This window comes from Rhea pennata, chromosome 7, assembly GCF_028389875.1.
Source record: "Rhea pennata isolate bPtePen1 chromosome 7, bPtePen1.pri, whole genome shotgun sequence".
Classification (NCBI taxonomy): Eukaryota; Metazoa; Chordata; class Aves; order Rheiformes; family Rheidae; genus Rhea; species Rhea pennata.
In genome coordinates, this window is record NC_084669.1 from 32470980 (window position 1) to 32497574 (window position 26595).

General features: G+C 35.4%; 1 protein-coding gene across 1 annotated transcript in view; it reads left to right on the top strand.

Moving 5' to 3' along the window:
• Nucleotides 1-26595, top strand: part of BICC1 (BicC family RNA binding protein 1) — a 113673-nt gene that overhangs the window by 72927 nt on the left and 14151 nt on the right. The window contains exons 4-15 of the mRNA XM_062580488.1: nt 11244-11323; nt 13207-13365; nt 14284-14337; nt 15271-15465; nt 16419-16670; nt 18734-18865; nt 19947-20133; nt 21523-21681; nt 22052-22248; nt 22551-22692; nt 23810-23966; nt 25403-25568. Of these exons, the coding sequence (XP_062436472.1) occupies nt 11244-11323; nt 13207-13365; nt 14284-14337; nt 15271-15465; nt 16419-16670; nt 18734-18865; nt 19947-20133; nt 21523-21681; nt 22052-22248; nt 22551-22692; nt 23810-23966; nt 25403-25568 (1880 nt within the window). The remainder of the gene's footprint in view (nt 1-11243; nt 11324-13206; nt 13366-14283; nt 14338-15270; nt 15466-16418; nt 16671-18733; nt 18866-19946; nt 20134-21522; nt 21682-22051; nt 22249-22550; nt 22693-23809; nt 23967-25402; nt 25569-26595) is intronic.

The following is a 26595-nucleotide window of genomic DNA, read 5'->3' on the forward strand; positions in this document are numbered from 1 at the left end:
AGAAAGTCATGTTTGCCTAGTCCTTTTATCTTGTTTCCAGTTAGACTGCTGATTCTTCAATGTGTATGTTGTACCTACTACAATGAATCCTGGTTCTACACAAAGACATAAAATTATTAATTTGTATGGACTTTGGGAAAGGCACTTATGGTCACATTTATGAATGATTTAATGAGGTAAGTTCTAAGTAAGCCAGCAGGTGGGTGAGACAAAACAAGAAGCCCGAGAATTTTATGTAAATGTACAGAAAGTCATTTAAACTGTGATCATTTCTATAAGAAGAGTGAGAACAAAAATTTAAACTTCTCTTGTTTTGATAGGAGCTTAATTTATCTTTTTCGAAAGAATAGCAATTTGTTTATGCTTGGGCAGATACAGGAGAGCCAAAATACAAACATAGATGTATTATGGAGGAAAGTAGCAAGGGGCTCAACATGCAGTGCTTGGCAGTTAACTGTGTAAAACTAAAACTGCAGGCCTTCGACATAGTAATACAAACCCATATAATCATAATTAAATTACTTGGGAATACAGATTTGTCAGTCTTTCTAGACTAAAACTGGGATTAGCTGCTACTGTTTTGCAAGATATATCAATGGCTAGAAGCTCCTAAATTCAAAGTAGTGTGCTCTATACTTTGTCTGTATGTAAACTAGAGACTGATAGTCTTCTATTATGTGATCTCCATCCTTCTATTTGAATTCAACTTTTAGGCATGTTAAAAATAATTTATTGGAATGCTTTTGCTGAAGTTTGCATCACTGATGTTCAGCAAGCAGTTAATTTCCAGAGGTGAACTGGAAATTCACTATTGGTATAATAGTGAAGAGAGACTGAAAAGATGCAGTAGGAATTAATCTGAGAACAACTCAGGGTTTGTTTGCCAATTTCAAAATCAACACTTATGCATTTCAGGTTCTGGGGGTTTTTTTGTGTGTGTTTGTAGTACAAAGAATTTATCATTACATGGAAGGTGTGTTCACAGTGCATTGCTTATTTGCTGTTAACCCCTCCCAAGAAAGAAGAGCAGAAGCTATAAAGTAGGTCAGTGGTCCTCAGAATCTCAGAAAAATTTCCTGTTTAAAAGACTCCTGAATTTGCCACTAGATGACTAAAAATTTCTGTAACTTAGTCTATCACAGGTGGATTTGAAAGGGTGATTGAGGGGGGCAGATAGACACCTTCCTCCAACTTCCTAATTATTTTGGTGGTGGCTTTTTCTTCATGGAAATTATGGCCCGCATAGCAGTGATGGATGGAAGAAGGTCTTCAGCCAGCTCAGTATACAGCCAGCACAGTAATATAGGCAGTTTGTGTTTAAAATAAATTAAAAACAAATAATATTGTCTGAATAGCAGGTAAAGTAGATAAAACAATCCTACCTATTTTTGAATCCAAAATTCGTAAGTATTTCATGCATTAATTTAATGTTATCATAAGTTTGAGCATATATTTGTGTCTTGGAAACTCAACATGTGGAAATGCTATCTGTGTGACAAAATAATTTGACCTTCTGTATCAAATAGAAAAGTGTTTGCCTTTTTGTAGCCTCAAAGGAGAACTAAGGGTGTTTCCTCCTTGGTACTAATCTGTATTATAAATGGTATTGTACCTGCTACATTAAGAACCAGATTTTGGGCACCAAATGTATTTTGTTTGTTGATGCACTCTGATTTCCTTGAGAAGCCTATAAAACATTAAATCAGTATTAGACTATGTAGCTGAGCTTTGGATTATCAGCGAACTAACTAAACTCGTAGTATTGTGCAGCTTTAAGTTCTTGCTGTGCCCGTCTGAGTGTTTCCATGTTCATGGACCAGCGGCAAGTAGGCAGTCAGCGTGGGTAGGTTGCACACTAGGATTTATGAGCCAATAACCCAGTGACTTTTTTTAAGATGCATAGTTAAGTTATTTTTATTGCAGGTGACAAAAAGTAAGCATCGTAAATAACAGGTACTCAGGATGAGTAGCGAGTTCTGTCTGAGCACTTCCCTGAGTTAGCTGCCAGGGACCAGCTTGTGCTGTCCTCTGCTCTGTAGGGGCTGCTTGCTGATGGGACCTCCTTGCTGTCTTGCTCTGCTCCTCTCTAGGGTGTTGCATCCTTTCCCTATCTCCGTTGCACTTAAGGCCTCTAGTTGGTAGCTGATTAGGTGCTTAGTACCATGCCTTTATCCTGTCTGCTTGGGTTGGGGTGGGAAGCTTAGAGGTACCCTTTGACAGGTCAGTATGCTCAAAATACATCCTTACATAAAGCCACTCGAGAGCAGGGACATGCAGTAACTTCCCTTTCACGGGGAGTGAAGGTGAAGGAAGGATGATGGACATGGCTTGGTAACAGTAGTGAATTCAGGAGAAACTTTAAAAGAAAAAAAATCTCCCTGGAGTGTTTCTTAAATTACTGTCTCTTTGGCAACTAAATATTTTTGTAATGTAGCAGTTAAGTAATTTCGGGGTTCTCTGGGGTTCTTCCTCATTAAGAAGAGGTGTGGGGTTTGTTTTTAAAAAAGCATGGCTAATATAAATACCAAGCTGAGAACAACACAGGTTTTGCAATGGAACTGTGGATGACCTGACTATGCCTGGCTGTAACTTGAAACAGTAATCACTCTTACATACTTCTTGTAACTTGGTGCTTCGTTATCTCTCAAGAAGACTGTACAACTGTTTCTTTATGGGATTTTTGTATTACTGTCTTAAAAAAAAAGAAAAAGAAAAAAGAATCACCGTTCGTCATGAACACAGTTGCAATAAGAAATTTAAGATTGTTGATTATCTAGTAAAGGGAAACTTTTCTGGGAAAAATCATTTTTGCTCTATAGGATCATGATACTAGAACACAGAAGGTGACAGTGTTTGTAATTGTAACCAAAAATAGTATGTTTAACTGTTTTTGCCTTTAGTCATGAAGTATTTGATGTCCTGTCAAGAATCATCTCTTTCCATCTTTCAGATGCCTTTTAGTTCGTATAGATTCTCAAAGCATCAGTTGTGTTTGACCTCTTCCCTCAGATGTGTTCAGTGCAGTCATCTTTGCTGAAAGACAAGCATCATCTTCCTGTTCAGCCACAGGATAGATACTTACCATTTATTCCAATGATTGTGTTTAAGAAACAAACAAACCCACTGGAATACAGTCAGTGGGAGCAATAAGAGGCTAAAAGGCACAGCAGTAATCAGGAAAAATAATGCAGAGTAAATTTAGTTGGATTTGATTGTGGGAAAATTTGGAAAGAAGATTGGCCCTGAGGCATGCATTTAGGCTCATGAGTCATGTTATGAAGTTTCCCCTTTTTATTTTGCAGAACACAACTACAAGGACTTTTTTTTTTTTAACAAATGTGCATGTAAAAAGTTAAAATTATCTCAACTTGTGTGCTGAAATTGTAGTCTTGAGCTTGAGTCTATGTGCAGTGAAGGTATAAAGGTGCTATTTTTCATAGGAACTTTGCCTCAGAGTTACACATTTGTGCTTTGAGAGATGCACTGGCAAAAGACTTCTAGCTAATGAACCATGAATTCATTGGTGTTATGATGAAAAAATAAGACAAAACAGATTATGTTCTTCTGAGAGATTGCCTTGCTTTGGGTGGCTTATTAGGATAAAGGCTGAAGAACAGCTACCCAAGAAGTATTGCAGCATGATGTGTGACTTCTAGTGTCTGATTGCATTTAGAAAATGTCTGTAACAGTATTACTTAAAAAAAAAAAAAAAGAGCAATTTAAGCTAATTATAACGAGGCAAGAATTGTTTGAGACTCTAAAATTGCATAATGGAAATGGAACTCTGAGTGACTACAGTTAATTCATTCTTGTTTCTTCTTTTCAGGTTTTCTTCTCAACCTTGACCTTCCCCTTCTCCCTTCAAATCTGACCACCTTTCTGTTTAAATAGCCATGCATTCTGTACCTATTTCTTGTCCTTCTTCTGTGCTTGTACTTTGAAGTCTTTTCAACTTCATTTCCTCTGTCACTGGATCTGAAATCTAGTCATCAATAGCTTATTTCTCCAAAAATAATAAATTGTACAGGTAATCCATTTTTCTTAAACTTACCTAATGTTTGGCAAATTTTCAGATAATTGTAGGCATTTTGGACATTTTTCTAGATTCCAGTGTTCTGCCATATTTCAAAGCTACTGAGAGATATAGGATTTCCTAATGTATTTTGGTAGGTAGCTGTGACTTGTTGTAAAAGCATACTTCATTTATGAGTATATTAGAAAGTTATTTTAATTGAAGTAGCCTGTTAAAATTTTATCTTAAACTATTCTATATAACATACTGTGAAACCTTTTAGATTTCAGAAAAGAAAAGTTTCTTTTCATAATTCCTACCAGATATTGCACAACATGTTTTCAGTCCTTTGTTTTGAGGGTTGTTCTCAGTGTCGTTTTATCCAGCTTCTGGTGCAGGAATCTGCAGTCTGATGGACCTGCCTATGTATATGTGTGTTTATGTATGTATATGTACACATATATATTTTATAAAATCTGAATAGAAGTAGGGAGGAGGGTGGTAGGTTTGACCATGATACAGTTGTTACAGAATAGTACTGAAAAGTAGTGCTCCAAAATTTAATGCTTCTCAGATGACCACAAAAAGGAATATAGATGTAAAAGGAGTAGGATTGCATGCATTCTGCTGTCTCAAACTGTGGCAGTGTAAGAAATATTTACTTTTCAGCTTCCTTCCCATGCTCGGAGCAGAACAGCAATTCTTCTGAAGGTGGTTTGGAGAGAGATGCCAGTAAGAGGGCAGGCTAAACGGCAAAAAGTTCCGAGAAGAAAACAAGCTTTTCAGACACGCATGCACACACGCAGGCACTCATTGTAGTTCTTCAGAAGGGCATTTCATAATCAGCTGTTCATCCACGAGAAATGGATCCCCTTGAGTGCCGACAGCCTCGGGATATGTCTGCTCCAAAGACGCTAATTGTTTGCAGCCCATGTTGAGTTTTGTGGTGCTATGGATAGGCTTTTGTTGATGCCCAAGTTTAACTTAAAATGCAGCACTGTCTTATGTGAACTAGATTTAAATTAGCTATGTATTAAAACAAAATCATGCCTAAGGACTTGCATAGTCTCTATCATGGTAGATTGTCCATCTGATTAATTTTTCACCAGATCACTATGGGATGTTGTTACATCCTGGGCTGATGGGGGCGGAGGGGCAGGGGAATCCAAAAAAAATCAACAAACAAAAAAACCCCAAAGCCTATGGCACTAACTGGCTCATGTGAGAATATACAGAATATACAGGTCTGCAATAGGAAGTGCGTTCCACCTTAATAGGTGTGTGGGTTTTGTGTGTGTGTGTGTGTGTGTGGTCCAGATACTGGAAGATAATGTCTCCAGTACTGACCTGCTTTGGAGAGAAGGGCAAGCAGAGTCTTAAACAGATGTAGAATGCTTCAACAGCAAAAAGTGCCCAAATGACAAATTTCCTGTCTTCACTCCACTGAATTATTTTGTGTATGCCCTGGATCACAAGGATTTGCTGCACACTTTTAGCTCAATGTATTTTCCCTCCATGGAATAGATAGATCTGAAATAAGCTCTATCTTAGCTATTGACATCAATCAGTGTAGTCTGACCAGTGAGTATCCACTGTAACAAATGTATATGCAGTATTGCCTAATTTATTTAGAAAAATTCGATAAACTTTTAATTTTATTAAAGTAGCTAAATACACCTACAGGACCTTTCTTGATCAGCTTGCTGTTTTATAGACCTATGTTTCATCCTGCTATGTAAATAATGTACTCTTTCAGTTGAGAAGATATCAACTTATATGTGTTCATCCAATTTTGTTATTTTTCTCTTTTTATTCCAACTTTCAATACAGCTTAATGAGTTTTTGCTGATACTTTCTGGGCAGATGTTTTCATAACTTATCCTTAAAAATGCTAAGTTTCTTCTTTTTTGGCTTTGTTTTCTGAATGGCTCATGTTCAGTAATAAACATGGGCTGTTCTCATCCTAATCATCAAGAATTACTGTCATCTGCCCTTGCCTTGCCCAGTTGTCTAGCTGTTTTGAGGATAATGGCATTTTTCATAACTTAAGGACTGTTCATCCTGTAAACAAGCTAGATGCATAGCTGTGGTCTGAAAAAGTTGCTCATTAAATGCGATGCCTGATTTGAAGTATAGGCTTACACAGTGAAATATTTAATTATTTGAAATACTTCTTGCCTGGCAAAAGCCACAGTGTAGATGCATTTGCACTGACATAAATGTGTTTTTGCTTGGAGGAATTTTATTCTGTTTACTGAAATGTTGCCCGCAATAGTAGCAAAAAAGCTGGAGGCTTGCTGGTATAGCTGTGAATGAAGACAGAGAAGGAAGAAATTCTGCAGCAGTGTGGAGTGAGGAATTTGAGGATAGGAGCAATAAAAGGCCACCTCAAGGCAGGAGTCTGGCAAAATGAAGCATATTGGGGAAAATTTCCTGCACTTTCTTTTGTGCAACTTCAGCTTTCTATTTTACTTAAATAATCTCCTATTCCTCAGAAAGAAAAAATTACTAAATCTTAATTAAATCTCTTCCATTCTCAGGAAAGGAGATACTGCCCATGAAAATTGACTGCAAAATAAATTACAGTACACTGAAATTTTTCACGTTTTGGGGAACACTAATCATGCTTTTTATAAGGCCATGTCTTTTTCAAGCTCTGATGCCAACTTGTTTTTAAAGTTTATGAACTATATGTGCTTACATCATGCAGGCTTCTTCCGAAGTCTTTGGTCTGTGTAGCAAATAGTGTACAAAGTACTCAGTCTCATCATTTGTAAATGGCATCTGCCCTTTGCTCTTACTCTAACTCTAAAGTATACTTTCAGTTGAGGGAACTGATGGATATGGAATCATAGCTCCACTGTGTTTAAAGGTTTTAATAATAACAAGAAGATCTTGAGGGTATTATTATTTAAAAAAACAACTCCTCTGTTTTCAGTGAGAGTAGACGCCAAAGCCCGTGTTCCTCAGGCTGAAGTAGCGGCGTAGCATCTCAGCGGTGCGATCCGGGAGCCATCTGGACAAACCGAGCCGGGCTGTGGCCCCAGCCTCTCCAGGAGGCGTTCCCGCCAGCCCGGTGGGCTCACGCGGCCGAAGGTGCTGCCGTGAGCTGGGTCAGTCCAGCTGCAACGGGAACGGCGTTTTATGCTTATCTATGCTGACAATATTACAGATGTGTTACATCTGCTATACGTTTTGCCCAGCAACTCTCCTGGCATATTAAAGAGCGCTGATTATCTTGTTTGGGGTTTTGTCTGTTGAGAACTCATTGCTACGTTTGCACCCCAGAGGTGTTTCAAATATTGGATGCAGAGCTTTATCTGACAAACGGAGATTGTTGCGTCAATAAAGCAAAAATAGTAATTTGTTGTTATTTTGAGCATGGAACTGAAAAACATGGAGTAAACAATTCCTGCTAGAAAGCAGGTGGCAGAGAAAAGTTTTATATTCAGCCCACTCTAATGCAAATAAAACAGCAAACAGACATCACTTGCCACATGTAGTTGTGGAACAACTTCAGTTTGCAGTGCCAAGAAGTAATATATTGTTTGGAACAAAGATTTCTAGGTATTTGGCTCCTTATTGGTAGCAACAGCTTCAAAATATATTTAGAAAGCCTAAGTCAACTGAATGTTTTAATTACTGCTTTATACAGATGCATGAAAACCTTATGTGCTTGTTTCATTCCCACTTGGTGATTGAACTCCTCCGGACAGTTCTCAGGGAGACACTGTCCACTCTCAGACTTTTCCATAAAATAGTCCTGGTTACCTTCAACTTCATTCTCCTGGTGAAGTTGTGATGCTGTTAGTGACAGGTTTTTCCCTATTTGGCAAACAGTCATTTAAGGTCATCCATAGCCTGATCTGGATGGGGTGGAGAGGACTATATGCAGGCTGCACTAGGGAGAAGCTTGTGTTTTGGTCATCTCCTGGTAAATCTGCTTATGATAGTGTTTATAAACGTGTATGTTTATACATATGTTTGAAGGGAATTTTTATGTATATATAAAATGTAATATTACATTATACATATTAAATGTACATATTATGTTTTTATAATTATATATCAATATACTTCAAATTAGGTATCTATTACATTTTTATATATAATTTATATATGTGTGTGTGTATGTGTATATATATATATATATATTTTTTTTTTTTTTTCCCTTCAATATACATAGTTTACCCAGAAAAAACTAGCAAACTTCTTTAGGTCATTTTTCTTAATGATAGGTCAAATGGATGTTTAGTGATGGGCTCAGAAGAATAGGTGGTGTAATGATGGTGATTTGATTAGTGTCGTATGTACCTTTACTGGGAGAAAATGCATTGAATACTACAGGTTCTTTAATCTCTGAAGAAAAGATAAAACAAGAACTGTTGAGGATAAATAAAAAAATATTTCAGAAATCAGGTACAAATTTGGAAAAATGAAACTAATGAATGAACCATTAGAACTCCAGAGGGAGTTTTCTACTTTTCCACACTTTCCAGTGGAACTGCAATGCAAACAGATAATTGGTTCTGTAGAAAAGTGTATGTAAGAAGTTTAATGGACTATAATATATGGAAAATCAGACTAGATGATCTAATTGCCCCCCTGAATTTTTAAGCATTTCAGAAAAAGTCATTTGTTTTGTGTACATCAATTCAGTGTTACTGCTGTAGCTTGGTTTTCTTTGAAATCATACCTAATTCCAATGCACTTCTAACCCCTGCAAAAATAATTCAAAGAATTCAAAACCTATCAGTTGCAAGCAGGCTTTTTTGACACAAAATTGAGATTTGGATGTCTTTCCTAATTGTATTTCCTTGAAAGAAAGAGTGAACAGTCTCGAAAGAACAGTTCTGCTAACTTAAAAACTAGTTGCTACTTCAATAACACCACAGGTGGTAATGAATATGAAGAGAAGTCAAGTAAGGAGAGGGAGCTTGTGATCAGTTTTGAAAGGTTTCATAGGGTACTTTAGAATTGTCACTGGTGTCAGTGATTTTTTTTTTCTTTAACTGAGTAATAGAGATTTTTCTTTTTTCTTCCCAAAAGAATAAGGAAAGGTTAAATGTAGAACTATAGGATTTTCTGGTGGAGCTTTCAAAACCAATAAAATGGAGTGCCACTGAGATGAGACATGGAAGAAATAGATATTCCAAAATCTGCTTTCAACCATGATGAACAAATAGTATCACTGAGTAATTACCACAGTATCTTACTTGGTACTAGGAGCTATGGGCTATCAGACGCGATTTCAGATATACTTCATGCTTTTGACCAAACATGTATTAAAATGCAAAAACTGATGAACCTGAATGGCGGGCAAGGGAGACCAAAGTGGTAGTCTTTCGGCTTGGTGGGTTTTTTTTGTTTGTTTTGTTTTGTTTTTCCTAGTTGCCCCTAAAGAGCATTTGAAGCATACATAATGTGCTAGACTGTTTCTGGGAATTTCTGCCTGCGACACTCCAAATATCCTTCACAGCTTAAACACATTAGAACCATATGGCTTACTGTCAGCTTAGAACAGAAGAGAAAAATTGCTGCAAACACTTTTTTTTTTTTTTTTTAACTTCATTGTGAAGACTGAAGCAGCTAATTTTCAGAGCTTCTGTAGTTTCTATGCGCATGCTGTGCTTGCGACTAAAATTTTTTCCATTTTAGAAAAAAGAAATGTAAAAAGGAAAAGATATGTTTCTCAGAACTCAAAATGCGTATTTCTTGGTTTTCGCTAAACTTGGCAGTGAATCCTGTGTTCCTCCAGAATTTCTCTCTCCAGCTGAATGTATTCAAAACTTCGTAGTGGTAAAGACGACTTTTTTTTGGAACGAAAGGGTGTCTAAGCTTGGCTTAAACAGTTCCAATTTTCAATTGACTACAAAAGGCTTACGATTTAAAGTTGTGTGCTTTGGCATTTCTTTAATAGCGAAGTGATTACAATCGTTGAGATGATGGGAAAGGCAGATGGACTTTGCTACAGCTACGTTTTTTTCTGCCATTGAGAAAAAAAAATGATTTTACATATGCTAAACTGTGTATATCTGTTCAGCATAATGAATTAGATTAAGTTAGTGTTTAAGAACCAGGAGAAGAATTTAAATTTTTGCTGGGGGAAAGAGCAGTTCATCCTATCACAGGAAGCACAGTGCTATACCGCAAGTGGGCAGATGATTCCAGAAATAGGGAAGGAGGAACGGATCAGGCATCAGCTGCAGAATTGCATCTGTGTCCCCAGTACCTAGAAATTTAGAGGTTGGTTTTGTTTGTTTGAAATTTTCTAGTATTTTGAAAGCAGTTTTGCACATTCTACTTTATGTTTCTGGACACCAGGTGGTGCTGCTAAGCTATCTAATGTGTAGTGTGTGTGTGTGTGTGTGTTGGTTTTGGAGGCTTTTTTTTGTTGTTGTGTTGTTTGTTTTCTAATAATCTATACTTTGGTTCTAAAGTCGGTTTACGTTTTTATGGACACAATTTCTAACCAAGTGTTTGTTCCAGGAGTCGAGCCTCTATCTAATAACACACTACATTTTATTATTTAAGGGCGATAAAATTACAGTGCGAACTAAATTGCATTGTGTCATGAATACGTTAGACACGAGTGGGCAAAAACTTCAATCGCATAGTGTTCCTGCTGGCTATATAGCTTAATAGCAAATCCTGAACTAGTTTTCCAAAGTGTCAGGTGTATGCATTACTATGTAATAGTCATTAGATGTGATTTGAAGAATTCAATCAGAAGATTTCTTCCAGTGGAGGAATTCTTATTTTTATTGCCAAGTTAAGACTGCAGAAGATAGTTAAAGAAACCAATTAAATAATGAAGTTCTGATGAGGTTTTTACAGGTTATGTATGTTAGAAGCATGAGTTTGAAAGCTGTCAAAAGGCTCTTGTTCTCTCTTAATAGTTTTCTGAGCAGACATGGTGGCTTAGCTGCATATCTGCGTTACAGACAATGTTTTTAATATTGTGATATATATATATATATAATATTTGATTTTTATTAATTTTAATTATTATTTAATTATTATTTAATTATTAATTTATTCCTCTGGTAATTCTAACTGGGACTGAATGAGTTGAATGAAACATTCTATTATTTAGCTGAAATTCCAATGGTTGGTGGTGCAGTTTACCGAAAAACTCTAGATAATGAATACAAACAGTTTTGAAAGGTCTTTGGAAAATTCTGGTAGATATTTTTATTATTATTATTTTACAAATCTTTTTCTTTCATAGATCCCCATATTAAAGTCTCTGGAAAAAAGGAAAATGTTAAAGAAGCTAAAGAGAAAATCATGTCCGTCTTGGACACAAAAGTAAGAAAAAAAAAAGTCATTTAAAATTTGATACTGTGACCCTATATTCTGTGGTATACTGACTTTTTTTCTTGATGGACTCATTTAAAACAAAGGCTTTTAGATGGTCTTAAGCAGTGTCCAAAATCCTTGCAGTGGATGTTGATTTATGCATATATGCATCAAGAAAATACTTTACTAGCACTTTTTCCAGATCTGACCTATATATAAATAATGTTCCCAATCATACGGCTAAAAGCCTAAATAGTTTGTAGTTCATCTGTTTGGATTTTTCACTTTAAAATCTGAAATACTTCTCCACTGCAAATGGTATTTTGGTATTTGGAAAATAAAGTAAAAAAAGTAAATAAAGTACATTGAATAAAGATTAAATATGTGTAGATTTGAATTTTAATATCCTGTAATTCCCATTTCGTGGCTACTGCTCTTGACTTCTCTAAGCATATGCCAGTTTGTCCACTGATGTTCTCAAGTACTTTTCTCTTCTGAAAAAAAATACTAATATCATTTCTCTGGGAGTTCAGAGTAGTGATAATAGGTGTACTGGTTCATACATTATAACTTAACATAAATCTCTACAGATAGGCATATGTTGAAGTCACAAATCCAATTAGATTATTATCTTAGCAAGGTTATTCTCAAAGCCCAACGAATTCTTAAAGAGAAACACCAAACTGGTAGAACATCACAGAATTGTTTCATTTTCCTTGTATCATGAGCACGTGAGTCCCACTCACTCTGAGTTGATGATAAAAGCAACGATAAAATATTTGCAGAGAGTAGGTTTAACAAGTAACTTGAGGGACACAAAATGATTTTGGTTACTAAAAATTTTCGTCGTGCTAAGGTTCAAAATAGTTTTGCCATACATTGGTTGTATTGTAGAAAATAGAAGCAATTAAATAATGCTTTCAGCCCTCAAACTTTTGTTACATTTCTAAACAGAAATGCTCTTTCCCCAAAGTATTTTCTGATTCCTTCTACTCACTGTTGACACCAGCTGTTTCTGATGTAATTACTGGATGTTGTAAAATCTATATAATTTTAATAATATGTTTAAAATTGTCAATTTCTGTTTAAAGTTCAATTTGAGGAGATTATGCATACTTCTGTTTGTTACTGTGTTCTTATACTGTAAATATCCGGACCAAAATTTGTAAAATTTGACCAGGCCTCTCATATATTCCTTAGGTTTTTCTTGGTCTGATAGCAAGTGTTTGGGGGCAATATGACTTCTGCTTAGTTACATACGCATTTTTTGATTCAACAAACAGGTTGCCAAAGGGAACTCCCAGTGATAAAAGTACAATTCTTTAAACTAAGCCTTTTTATTAACTGTTAACATTATAATGAAATAAAGTTTAAAGAATAACTTTAAACTGTGTTTGTGCATCTTACATTGATGTACCAGAAAAAATTGTTATGTATTAAAAGGGGGAGAGGGGAGTATTTTACGTCCTTCAGCTTGCTTGTGTGCTGAAGTTTCCATCGCATGACCCTCTTGGATTAGATGGGGGATGTATGAGTCCGCAATTGGAACAACTTGGACTAATAACTGAAATGAGTTGTAAAAGGACATTGAAATCATCGTTGGTGATGGTATCTAGGGCAAGCTTTAAAAGCTTTCAGTAATTGAAGATGCACCTTTAGGGTATTTATTTCCATATTTATTTCCTCGTTGGAAAGAAAATATTAATGATTTAGCAACTGACTGTGATCCACATTTGAAAACAAATAGACAAAAAAACCCGCTTGTGTCAAAGATAAGCTATTGCAAGCATAATTTGGAAATACCTTTTTAAATGTCATTCATGAGGTTATATTAGTATGAAGGACTGAGGTACTGGTTGGAAGGAATCTAATCAGAGGTACTTGATTTCCAGAGCAATCGGGTAACCTTGAAGATGGATGTTTCACATACAGAACATTCTCATGTGATAGGTAAAGGTGGCAATAATATTAAGAAAGTGATGGAGGAAACAGGATGCCATATCCATTTTCCAGACTCAAATAGGAATAATCAAGCAGAAAAAAGCAACCAAGTAAGTATTATTTAATGTTTTAACTAATTTATACTGTTAATGCCTGAGAATATAAAACATTTCTTTTCTAAACTGCTTCTGTTGATTTGGGATTTGGGGGATGGCCAAGTTAAAGTTCATTGAAATAGCTTTTGGGGGTTATTTCCATTCTGTAGAAAGCACAGTACTTTGTAAATGAACAAAATATCTGTAACAGATGGAAACAATTTATGAATCATGATTTTTTTTTTAATTAAAATTATTTTGAGCACACAGAAGTCAACAACTTAGTGTGAACATTATGGTAGTTTTTTTAATCTGTTTAGCATTTGGCTGACTTCACAATTAATACATTTTTGGTGCTTTTTGCTTATGGCGTAACTTCTTTGAAAACTGAAGTTAGTGCTGAGCTAACAAAAACGAATGTCCTGTTATAACAGTACAAGTTTATTGGAATGAGTGATTGAACCTGAATTATAATCTTCTGTAATGGCAGTGTTAGTGAAATGCTTGATTTCATATCTTTCATCATTTGTACTTAAAAATCCGTCTTGTTTCCTAGTGGCTGCTCAACAAAACACAGTAATTTCAAAACATTCAAAAAAAACCATGCTTATGCTGAGTCGTAGCATTGAGCACATGTATATAGTAGTAATTTCATTTGATCCAAACAACTGCATTGATAAGCTTAAGCAACTAAAACTAATATATCAAGCTATTTACCTTAAGGTACTAGAATATTCTAAAAGATGTTATTTACTAGATTTATTTTCATCTACTGTTTAGAAAATGCTTAAGATGACACCAGTATTAAAATAAATGTTGTTTTTTTAAAGAAAAAAAAAAGAAAAAACACAGATAGTGAATAACTTTCCAAAAGCTTTATTTGAAAATTTTATGCTATGTTTTGTGTTACAGTTTTTTTCTTTACTCTTTCAGGTGTCTATTGCAGGACAGCCAGCTGGAGTGGAATCTGCAAGAGTTAGAATACGGGTAATAGACTATTTCAGTATAATGTTCCTTTGAAAACATCTGAAAGGAAAAATTTACAGTCTAGTTGTGAGAACCCTAGGGTTGTCAGGCTCTGTTTTGAGATCAGAAATACATGAACAAATACAAGCATTCATATGAGTAGAATGCAAAAGGTATTATAAAAACAGTGATTCACATTCTGGCCAGATTTCTAACTAGACCTAGATTGATCTTGAATACAGAGTCTACAAGATATAAAGTATCTCATATGATATTTAAAAGTGTGTCTGAATTTATCCTCCACAAATTGCCTGGGGAAGCTCTGACATCCTATGTGAAGCTTAGATTTGTGATGGCAATTGCTGTCTTTAATCTTAACCATTTCATGTATAATTTGTGTAAATAATGTTGTGGAATTCAGTTTCATTCTTTATTCATTTGCACTTTATCTTCACCTTCTATTTTTGATTTGTATGTGTATTTTGGCTTGGTTATTAATAAATTTGACTTTTTTCCCAAATCTGTGAAGTATGTCATTCACACAACAGTGACAGTTAAGGAAGCTGCTGGCATGTAGCTTTGTAGCAAACTTCAGAGCTCCAGTTTAATCCACAACAGAAGGAATTCTCTATGAATGTTTACAAAATTAACATCTAGTTTTAGACTTGCATGGATGAATATGGAAAAATAGCCTGGCTTTATTGCTGCTACCTAATTGCAGATGGTCCTGCTATCTTGGAACAAACAAACAAAAAGCTCTTTCCTGGGTCCCAGGGAAAACTCGGTGCCTTCTTCCAGCTGAAGACCTTACGCCTTTTTTAACAAATGAACATTGGGTAGAAAGTATATAATCTCAATTTAATAATTACTGACCAATAAGTCAGTAATAAAAATGTGCTAATTTTAGTGAGTATGATTTAAGTTTTCAATATTTGTCCTTCACTCTTGTTGTAGGAGCTGCTTCCATTGGTACTCATGTTTGAATTGCCTATTGCTGGAATTCTCCAACCAATCCCAGATCCTAATTCTCCCACAATTCAGCATATATCCCAGACTTACAATATATCCGTTTCTTTTAAACAACGCTCTCGAATGTATGGTGCTACAGTCATTGTCAGAGGGTCACAAAATAACACTAGTGCTGTGAAGGTAATGAATCTTCTTAATTAGGCTTCTACATGTCATAAATATAGTCACAATTTAGATATTTAAGTACTATATTACTGCTATACGCTGTTTCAATGGTGCATGCTATTATTGTACAATTGCTATTAAAATCTGTAAGTACTAATTTTTTAAAAAAAACACCTTAACTGTAGATGGTGTATACAAATGGGTAGGAAATGATTTTATTTTAGTATCTAATGTTTTTTGTTAGGCTTTTAATCTTTTTTAATCTAATGCATGCCTGTTGGATTTCCAGCAATTCTAGAGTATATCCTAATCTTACCCAAGTGAAAAAACAACCTTTCCTCTCCCTCCTTCCGCCAAAAAAATTGAAATTTTACACACTTTATTCTTCTCAACATTGTCAAATACATAAGCTTGAAACTTGTCTTAATGGTCAATGAAGCTGTTCTTGCAAAACCAAGATTGGAAAAACCAATTTGACTTTCAAGTAAAGGAACAGCTATAAGCCTATTAATCAAAATAAAGAATCTTTGTTAACAACTGGCAAAGTGACAGAAGAAAAGATAGGGTCTTAAATGAGTGCATCTCAAGCCAGTACGAATATCTTAAGCCAGAACTGCAGGAAAATTTTGCAAGTTTACCTATTATAATAAATATCTATTGGCTTTCTTACCACTATATGTGGGGGCAGAAGTTCCATCAGGACCAAGCCATTAGATGTTGTTTTACTGTCTTTCATGATAACAATTGCACACTGCACTTATGCATTAAGTGGGAATAGTAGGTGAAGCTTAGTCTACCTCTTGCCCTATTACAAATTAAGTTTTTAAACAAAATAGAATTTTCTTTATTTTGGATGTAAAATGCAGGATGACTAGAGCCAATAATCTGATGAATTTTTGTTTTACCTACTTCTGATCACTGTTCTAATGTGTTTTCTCTAATGCTATTTTCTGCCTTTACTCCTGCAGGAGGGAACAGCCATGCTTTTAGAGCACCTAGCTGGAAGTTTGGCCTCTGCAATCCCTGTGAGCACACAGCTAGACATTGCAGCACAACATCATCTCTTTATGATGGGTCGAAATGGCAGTAACATCAAACATATCATGCAGAGGACGGGTGCTCAGATCCATTTCCCTGACCCTAGTAATCCACAGAAGAAATCCACTGTCTACCTCCAGGGCACAATTGAGTCTGTCTGTCTTGCCAGACAATATCTCATGGTAAATATTTTCACTGAAGTCTGTTTGAAAAATGACAGATATCGGAAAACATGCTCATTCTATGTGCATTAATTGGTCAAATGTAAATTAACTTCGGAGGGGAAGAATTACTACTTTAATTACAAAATGTTGATTCAGTTGATTGCTCTGATTTTAGTTTTAACTGACAAACTCTCACAAAACATTTATCTCAAGTATGTGATCTGTGGTATCGTGATTTTAAAAAAATGCCTTGCCAATTTAAATGCAGTATAAGCAATTTAAATCAATAATAATGATGTCTTCATGATTAAAAGGCAGGTATTTGAGAAGGACACTCTATTTTCTTTTTCCTTTGACCAACTGCCCTTTTGCTTACTTGTCAGATAAGCCGCTTGTGGAAGGAAGCGGCAGGAATTTCTTAGCTCTTATGTAGGTGAGATTTCAAGGAAACGAGGGAGTCACAGGAGACGTTTACTTGTTCCCCTAGTGTCTTGTGTTCTTCCTTTTCCTATAGCATCAGTACTATAGCTCTTTTGTAAAAGTAACTCTGGTGAGGGAGATTTTCAGCATTTGTACAGGTTTTTATTCTGTAGGTTTTTAAATGTAACGGGAGCCTTTAGGCATTGTGACAGTACTAATGCTTGTAGATGTTTGGCTGGTTAGGAACATGTTTGTGAACAAGATGGGGGAGGATTGGACTCAGTTTTTATTCAAAGCTATTATCAGTACAAAACATGATATCATAAAGTTCTAAAAGTCCAGATCTCTGCTATGCTACACTATGTCTTGCTACGCAGTGGAAAACAGAAATGTGATGCGCTTCTATTTATACAGTTACATTCATGATTATTATATACTAGGATATTATTGTTTGTAAGTACTAAGAAATATCCTTGTTCTTTGCATTTCGTTGGTGGGCTTCAGATAGTGTTCTTGTATAAGGTTATTAAAGTAGAAGGAAATGCAAATAAGATGTTATGCAAACATGAAAATACCACTTTACTAAAGAAACTCAGAATTATGCGAGTGCTGTTTTTGAGATACTATGTTTGCTTTAGTAATTATAAACATATGAATACAACAGTGTCCCAAATCATATCCGATATATAACTCTCTAAGAAATATATTGATCTAAGTCCATGAATAAGTTGGCCTTACTTTTTCCCTAAGTCAAAATTAATTTAATTACTAATTTTACATTCCAGAAGTACTCTGTAGCTACAGATGTTGCTATCTGAATATAAAATTATATAAAACCAGACATCTGAAGGCTCAGCCAATCTGCTTCTTTTCAGTTGTACCTCTCTGTGCCATTTTTTATAATACATGTGATACAGTGCTTAGTTTATTGTGAATTTATGTTTACAATATGTAGGATGTTTTCCACTAATTTTATATACTGTATTTCTGTTATGAAAACTAGCTATCTAATAATCCCCTGATATCATGGGAGCTTTTTCTTTTTTTTTTTTTTTTTTTTTTTTTTTTTTTTTGATTTAAAAGGTTTAGCATTTCAAAGATTCTGGAGATATCTTGTATTTCACCTAAAAATGCTGATGTAGTTACAGAGGACAGACAAAAAGAAAGAAGAAAGTTAAGTCTTGGACAATAGTGACTTACAGAATTTTTTTCAGATTTTTTTTTCCCCCTCAAAATCTAATGTGGACCATTTGAGTATACGCAAATCTTACTCTCTGCTCTTGACAATATTTTGTTCTGATTTGAGAGAGAATATTTGCTTCCAAAATTGAATCCTCTGGATATCTCTAATCTTGTATAGATAAATAATGCAAGGCAAGTATGCACTGTTTGGAATGCATACTGGTTGCAAAGTATCCAACAAATTGTTTCACTCTCATTTTGCCAAGCTGTTGGTTCACAATTCCAGGGCAAAAAAGATATTCTTACATGTACAGTAATTACTTTACTTTAATCTCTCCTTTTTTTTTTTTTTTCTTCTTTTATAATTATGTACAGGTATACAATGTATAGACTTCAGTTTATTGCCAAAATTTCTGTTGGCATTTCTGTTGGGACAAGAATAGGCTAAGTTGTATGAATTTTCGTACCTGTCTTTTCAGGGTTGCCTTCCTCTTGTGCTGATGTTTGATATGAAGGAAGAAATTGAAGCAGAACCGCAGTTTATAACACAGCTAATGGAGCAGTTAGACGTCTTCATAAGCATTAAGCCAAAGCCAAAGCAACCAAGCAAGGTTGGTGGAAAGCTAATGTGTTCTTCTTAGGTTTCAGTACTGCTCTTCAGAAATGATGAGCTGACATGTCTGCTCCTCCTCCCTCTTGTAATGAGTCAGACTTGTAAAGAAAATGTGTGTGTGTGTGTGTGTGTGTTCTACTTAAAATATATCGATTTAAATTTTACAACAGTTCTTCTTAATGGCAGTTTGACTTTTTCATTAAATATTTGACAGAACACAGTTAGCTTTTTGTGTGGAAGATACTGATAATGGAAAAAAAATGAGATTATGAACAAATCGTATCTTATCTAAACTACCCTTGATTTTGGATTTTAAAGAATTTTGTTTTAGGTTGTGTCTCTTGCATAATTTCAGTGTTTTTTAGCAATCAAAAAACCCAGTAAATACTACTCCAAGACAAATCCGTCTGCTACAAAGAACGTTGAAATAAAAACATGAGAACTAGAATTAAAAGTACTTATAATGACAGATGTTAATTTAAAAACACAAATTTGAACATGCCCAGTAAGACTTTCACAGCTATCTGCATTATTATATATAATGATATAACTGACATAAATTTCAAAATGCCAAATGACCATTCCATTGTGTCAGCAATGTAGCTTCTCTACGTAGAGGTCTACAAAATCAATACAACAAATTAAAAAATACATATTTTTATAATATAAATTCCCAGGTACTTATGATTTTGTTCTCAGACAGCTATGAGTATAATAGAATGCTATGTGAATTATTTTGTTTCCACTTGGTGTTACAGACCTCTGACAGAGAAGTAAGTCTTCAGCAGTTGGCTGACTTCTCTAGATCTTGGGACACTTAAGATTTGGTAGTAACTAGCAAAGTGTTACTTCTTGCCATTATTCTAGTAATATGTTTTTTTGGAGGGAAGGGAGTTTCATCATTCTCTTTGTTATAAAGTTAGGGATTTTGTGTTCGCTCTATCAAGGGCACTGACTTCGTATAGTTGCACTGCTATCTCCCAGATAGCCATGAGGGCTAGTCAGAGTTGTGTGTGTAGCAGCTCCATGTCATGTTGTGCTGGTCTTTATTTTCCTCTCTTTTCCTGCTCTCTCCACAGTCTGTGATTGTAAAAAGTGTTGAACGAAATGCCTTAAACATGTACGAGGCACGGAAATGTCTCCTGGGTCTTGAAAGTAGTGGAGTCACCATAGCATCAAATCCCTCTACTGTTTCATGCCCTGTTGGTCTGTCTTGTCCTGGCTTGGATATCTTGTCCTCAGCAGGACTAGGACTCACTGGACTTGGTATATATGCATATTTATTTATTTATTCTGATATATGAAAATTCACTACTACTAAAAATAAAAACTAGCTGTATTTTTGAATAAAGAATTGTGTTAACACATTAGAAAATTCAAATTGTTGTTGTAATGCTTTGTCCAAGGCTTTAGTAGTCGGTGGCAGGTATTATCTCTGTGTAGGAGATTGTCTGGAATCCTGAAACCCACATTATCTGTAGCTCAGTAGAAAGTGAGAGAAATGCAGGTGAAATAGGATATTGCTTTAAAACTTCAAGAGGAATCTTTTTCAAGTGAGGTGTCTGTCTTCAGCAATACCATGGTGTCTCAGGTTGTTCTGAATTTGTGTATGTACTTTAGCCTGTCAATAGTAACTTGAAAGTTAACACAGCTGAAAGCACACTTCAGCTCTAGCTGTATTTCACTGTAATACTGAATGATGCATATGCTACTAGTTTTTAGACCTTAGTTACCATTATGAAATATAAAACAGGAATGTTTAAGCTTTCTGTCTTATGTAATTTTATAGAAGAAATAGGCATCATGTAGACTGGAATTGCCATTTCATTTTCAAGCTCTGGAAATATTTGATCACCAAAAATATATAGAAATTGAGCAAAGCTCAAGGAAGTTAGTGCCAGATCTTGACTCTTGTTCCTGAAATTTGGGGCTGTTGTGTAACCACCACGCTCCCTTGTAACCTGCTCTCCAGGAGTCTTTATAGTTCTGCACCAGATTATTTGGGGGTTGCACAGGGATAGGTGTTTGTGCAACCTGACTGTATTTTTTTAAAGCTCTGTTTGTTGTCATCCTTGTCATGCCTGGGCTTCAGGGTTGGGTGGGTTTTTTTGGGGGGGAGAGAGGGGGGGAGTGTCACTCTCTTCTTGGAGTAGTGTGATGAACTGGCTCATGAATGCTCGTAAATGAGGAGCTGGTTTGAGAGAATGCTTTTGGAGTAGGCAGTGCATTTGGAGGATGATTTGTAATCAGTGCTGAAGGTAGAAAAGAAATTAGTTGTTAGTAAGGAAGTGGTGTTTCATCTATATTGGCCTCTGAGGAAATTGTTTGAAATGAAAGTGAGGTGGTGAAATGTAGTTGCTTTCTTGTCCTTTAAGAGATGCTTCTTTGAATCAAATTAACAGAAGTAAAGGAGATGATGGAAAGGGTAGTGGGACTGAGAAGCAGCCAGGGGAAATGATGCTGCAGTATTTAAGAGTCCATTAGATGGATATAAGGATGCTACAGTTCTTGGCTTTGATTTCTATCTTAAGAATGCTTGCACTCCGCTCTCCTAGCATGTTTAATGTTAACATTTGTGTGTTTAACCAAAAATGTAAAAATACTTTTCTATAAATCTTTGACAAATATCCATAGGTTTTTTTGTTTGTTTTGTAGGCCTTTTAGGTCCAACAGCCCTGTCGGTCAACACGTCAACTGCTCCAAACTCGCTTTTGAATGCCCTTAATAGCTCTGTGAGTCCCTTACAGAGTCCAAGTTCTGGCACACCTAGCCCTACATTATGGACAACATCTCTTGCTAACACGAATGCAGCAGGTTCGCAGATGTTAAATGTAAATTAAATGATTTGTACAACAACAAGTCATTAGTGATGGCTGAAAAATCCAGAATCATTCATGCTTTATACACTGAATTTTTAGGTTTATCTTCATGCAGATTAAAAAATGTCACAATCTGAAGTTTTAAATTAAATTATGATATAATGACACATGCAATGTTCTGATCTATTTTATATGGGAAACTGTTAACCTATTCGTTAATCATTGATAGAGCATTACCCATCTGATGTGGAACTGTAATGGAAATTTATTTACTTACGTGTCAAAATTACATAGAGATTTGTTTAAAGTACTAAGCATAACAGTTGGAAAAGTAAATCAGAATATGGCAAATTTTTTTGTTGTAGGTTTTTCTGCTATTCCACACCTAATGATACCATCTACTGCCCAAGCCACTTTAACTAGTATTCTGTTATCTGGAGTGCCCAGTTATAGTCAGAACACTCCCTCACCACCACCAGGCTTGACTCCTGTTGAAGTCCATGTCAATGGCATGCAATCAGAGAATAAAAAAGGACCACCTTCATTAAATGGTCATGTAAAGGTAAGTGATATGGTCTCTGAATAATCTGTTGGTAATGAACTTTCTAAGAAAATCTGAAAGAAAAATCTAGTTGCATTAGTAGTGACTCGTAAAGCTACTACGAAATAGGATAGGAGAATTTGTAACATGCAACATGAGGTTAAACAGAACATACCATATTGTTCTTCTAGAGCAGAAATTAATCTTTTGCTCTCCTGCACAGACAGGAGAGGGAAATAATTTTCAATATTTATTTAAATATTGAAAATTGTTTAAATAAAACAAATTTTTATTGTCTTTTTGTTTTTTAACAATTATTTCAGACCTCAAATATTAAGTATGCTGCACTTTCTGCCACATCGCTGGGAGAAAATGTGTTGAGCACAAACCACAGTGATCCATCAAGGCAAACAAATACTCATGGTGCCTCAGAACAAGTAACTGCCAAGTCAAATAGTGCAGAAGGTAAGAAAGATGCTGACATTTTATTCTTTTGCTTGATAATTTTTGTGTAGTCTACATACAATTTATGAAACCAAAAAGTATTTTTTTTACCTGTGCATTGGTTGTGCAGCTGTGTTGAAGGAGAATATCACCCTATCTTACAGATCTGCCATCAAAGAAAATAAATAAATATTGTACTATTTGAGCTATACTGGTGTGACTAAAACCTTAAGTTGATATAAATGTGCTTGCATGATTTTATTTGTTCTTTTATAGAATGGGGAAATAATCTATGACAACTTAGTATGTTTTATAGCTTAACCTCATTGTTAAGAAGAATCTCTGATAGTTTAAGCTGTGTTCTATTTTTGCCTTTTATGAAAGCAAAGAATGCCTTAGAGAATTATTCTGACAAACTTGTGTGTAGATCAAACCTAAATGACACTGATGAACTTTATTTGCATGTTTTTTGGCAACATTTCAGTTGATTCCTTTAGCTCTATGAAGCAGCATACTCAACTGTTTCTGTCATTCTTGGTGGGAAAGCTGGTTCTTTTTCAAACTTGAACAAATACGTGTAAAAAAAAAAAACAAATACAAATCCCTTGCAAATACTTACTTCGGCAAGGAATGGCTCTTTTCTTAAAGCATGTGGGCATCTTGTATCCTGACCTGAATAAAAGATACGTTACTCAGTGATAAATATTTGCAAAAATGTATTCCAAAGACATGAGTGCATTTTAATGGGGAGCTTTTACTCCATATCTGAGCACCCAGTAGGATTTATTAAAGCAGGATACTGAAGTAAATTAATTTGCGATAGTCACTTCTGATTGTGAAGCTTTATATTTGATATTAACTAATATTGCTTGGCTTTTACTTTAAAAATAAACATACACTTGTAAAATGCAGTAGATGGGCTGCATGAATTATTAACGCATTTGTGTGTGTATGTGAAATTACATTGCTGACTCTTTGAACAAGCTACTATCCCTGAAGGCTAGTCTAATTCTAAAGGAGAGACAGCAGGCTTTGTTTTACAATAGTAATTCGTGTAGAAAGTGCACTGGAATATGAAGTTCCCTTCTGCTCCACCCCCCCCCCCCCCCAAACTCTCTTCTCTTTCTTGGTCTCGTAGGTTGCAATGATGCTTTTGTAGAAGTGGGCATGCCAAGAAGTCCATCACATTCAGCAAATACCAGTGACCTGAAGCAGATGATAAGTTCTTCCAAACAAGCCTGTTCTAAGAGGCAAACAGTGGAATTGTTACAAGGGACCAAAAACTCTCACTTACAGTATGTTAAATGGGCAAATATAAATCAATGGAACTTTCAACGTAAAATAATACTTAACATGTTTTTGTAGATATAGTGGATGGTTCAGTGGCTAGATATTTGTAGAGCTGAATTAAATCAGACTTGATATTTTAAATCATACTTGATATTTTAAATAACATTAAGTTAACTATATCCTCCATGTTGCCATTCATTTGTTAAATTTGTACATTCTAAGAATTTTTCTTTTATACACTTACTGAAAAATGAGAAATGCTTTTCCTTTCCCACAAGAGGTTAGTTTTCTTTTTCTTTCTCAGAAGAATTTCATTACCTGTTTGTGTAGGATACATTTTTGCACTTTTCCTTTTTAATGATTGCTTTAAGAACAGTTCTTAACTGGCAGCCTTTTTGCTTTTATATATACATACATACTTGTATATGCATGGGATATATATATACGTGTGTGTGTGTGTATATATATATATATATGTATATATTCAGGACATAACATGCTCAAAAAACATGAGGTTCCTCCGATTCAAGGGAAAGGCTCTTTTGAGTCATATTATATCTTGGCAATACAGGTTTTGTTCTTAACACAGTATTCTGTTCAATGTTTGTCCAATCTCCTTTAAGTAATGTTTTCACTATTTCTTTTGCAGACAGTTTATCCTAACTGTTTTGTGACATTGTATTTTCTATTACCTCATTTATTTTCAAAGTTAAAGCTGTAATACATATGTCATTAATTCTGTTTTCGTAGTTTAGAAATCCAAGAATTCTTGCTAACCAAACTCAATTGTTTACATGTCTTGGTTCTTTTGTTGTGAATTTAGTGCTCAAAGTTTCTTTAGGGATTTTTTTTTTCCTGGAGTAGTCTGTAACACATCTAAAGTATGATTACTTCTCTTTGCTTTGAGAAGATTTCACATACCTTCTCTAGAGCAGGGGTAAAATATATCTGATTTTTCAGAAAGAAAAGATTTCAATAAGAAGTGCTTCCATGGGACTGGAAACACTAAAGCTTTATAAATAAGTAGGATCGATACTAACTTTCTCAATCCTCATTACATTTCTCTTTATCCTACTACTGTCAGTCTGTTAAGCTGCTGGCCTAAGTAGGGCTAAATAAGTAACACTAGTGATTGCATGTGATAAGTCCTGATCCTGGAAAGCTCAGATCTGATTTTATTGAGACTAAGCTAGACCTCATATTTGGCAACATAGGAAGCAGCAATATATGCTCTGTGTTCACTGACGGAGAAAACAGATATGTATGGTAAAGGAAAGCTGAGACTTTGAAAATACTACTAAAACCCTGGGATGTATTTTTACTGGCTTTTATTGAATTTGGCTCCCAAACTTAGGGGAAAAGCTCAATTATCAAAACCCCATTGAACACTTACTCTTTGTGAGAAGAAACCCTAGCGTTAATGCTGAATTTGCTTCCGCAGTACTGCCGAGAGGTTGCTCTCGGATGCAGAGCTGAGTGCTTCTGAAAGTCCCGTGGCTGACAAGAAGGCTCCTGGGAGCGAGCGGGCAGCAGAGCGAGCAGCGGCTGCCCAGCAGAACTCCGAAAGAGCACGCCTCGCTCCGCAGCCGTCGTATGTGAACATGCAGGTAGGTCTTCCTCAGTAAACCCAGCGCAGAATTTGGTAAGTGCAAAAATGAAATTACCAAGTAATGCATAGGTGAGTGTTGGCTAGCAGACTTACTTTGACATCACAGTTACAGTAAAAGCATTTCTCAGCAAAGTAGTTCTTTTGCTTGAGGGTAACTTTTCACGTGTCGTGTGTGTCACCCCACCACACACACACACACACACACACACACACACACACACACACACACACACACACCTTAAACTGAAATGCTGTTGAGGTGCCTGTTCCTGTAAAGTGGTTAGATCAGTTTGAATCTCTGATCACAAGAAGATAGGTGGCATACAGGAGACTTTCTTTCATGTATTTTTTCACTCATTGACATTGCCTTTCCCTTAGTTACCAGATGGCTTCCGGGGGGCTTTCCTTCTTACAGGGGAAAGAAAGTAAGGTTATATTTTTGTGTGTTCTAACCGCTGTGTCATTACTAGGTATTTTATGACATGACACAGCAAGACTTTCTCAGATAAATAATTAAATACAGTTTCATCTTTTCATAAAACTTTCATTTAGAAGCAAAAGGCATTTTTCATTTACTTGTACTCCAAGATACATGACGAAAAAATAGGTATTCATCAAGTCTTGAACACAAAAGCCCTTATGCTTCTGGTAGATTTAAAAAAAAAAAAAAAAAAAAAAAAGCTGGGAAACAAAGTAAATTTCGTGGTCATAGTGGTGTATAGGAGTACCTTATCTGTAAAATTTTAAATTCTTTGCCTCAAAAAGAGAATAGTATATACAAAAACACATAGACTCTTCATAAGGAATGTCAACACAGTTTTTTCTTAGCTTTTGGTTCATCTGTAGGGGGATTTGCTAGAATAGCTGCATTGTTTTTGCCTTACAAATATGGTTTTGTATGACTCTTTTCTTGTAGTGTTCCTACTTGCTTAACTATTGTCTACTACTGTATTACAGTGGTGATATACTGCAGTACTTTACATTAGCTGTATTACCATAAGTCTCCCCAGAGAGATACCTTTTTG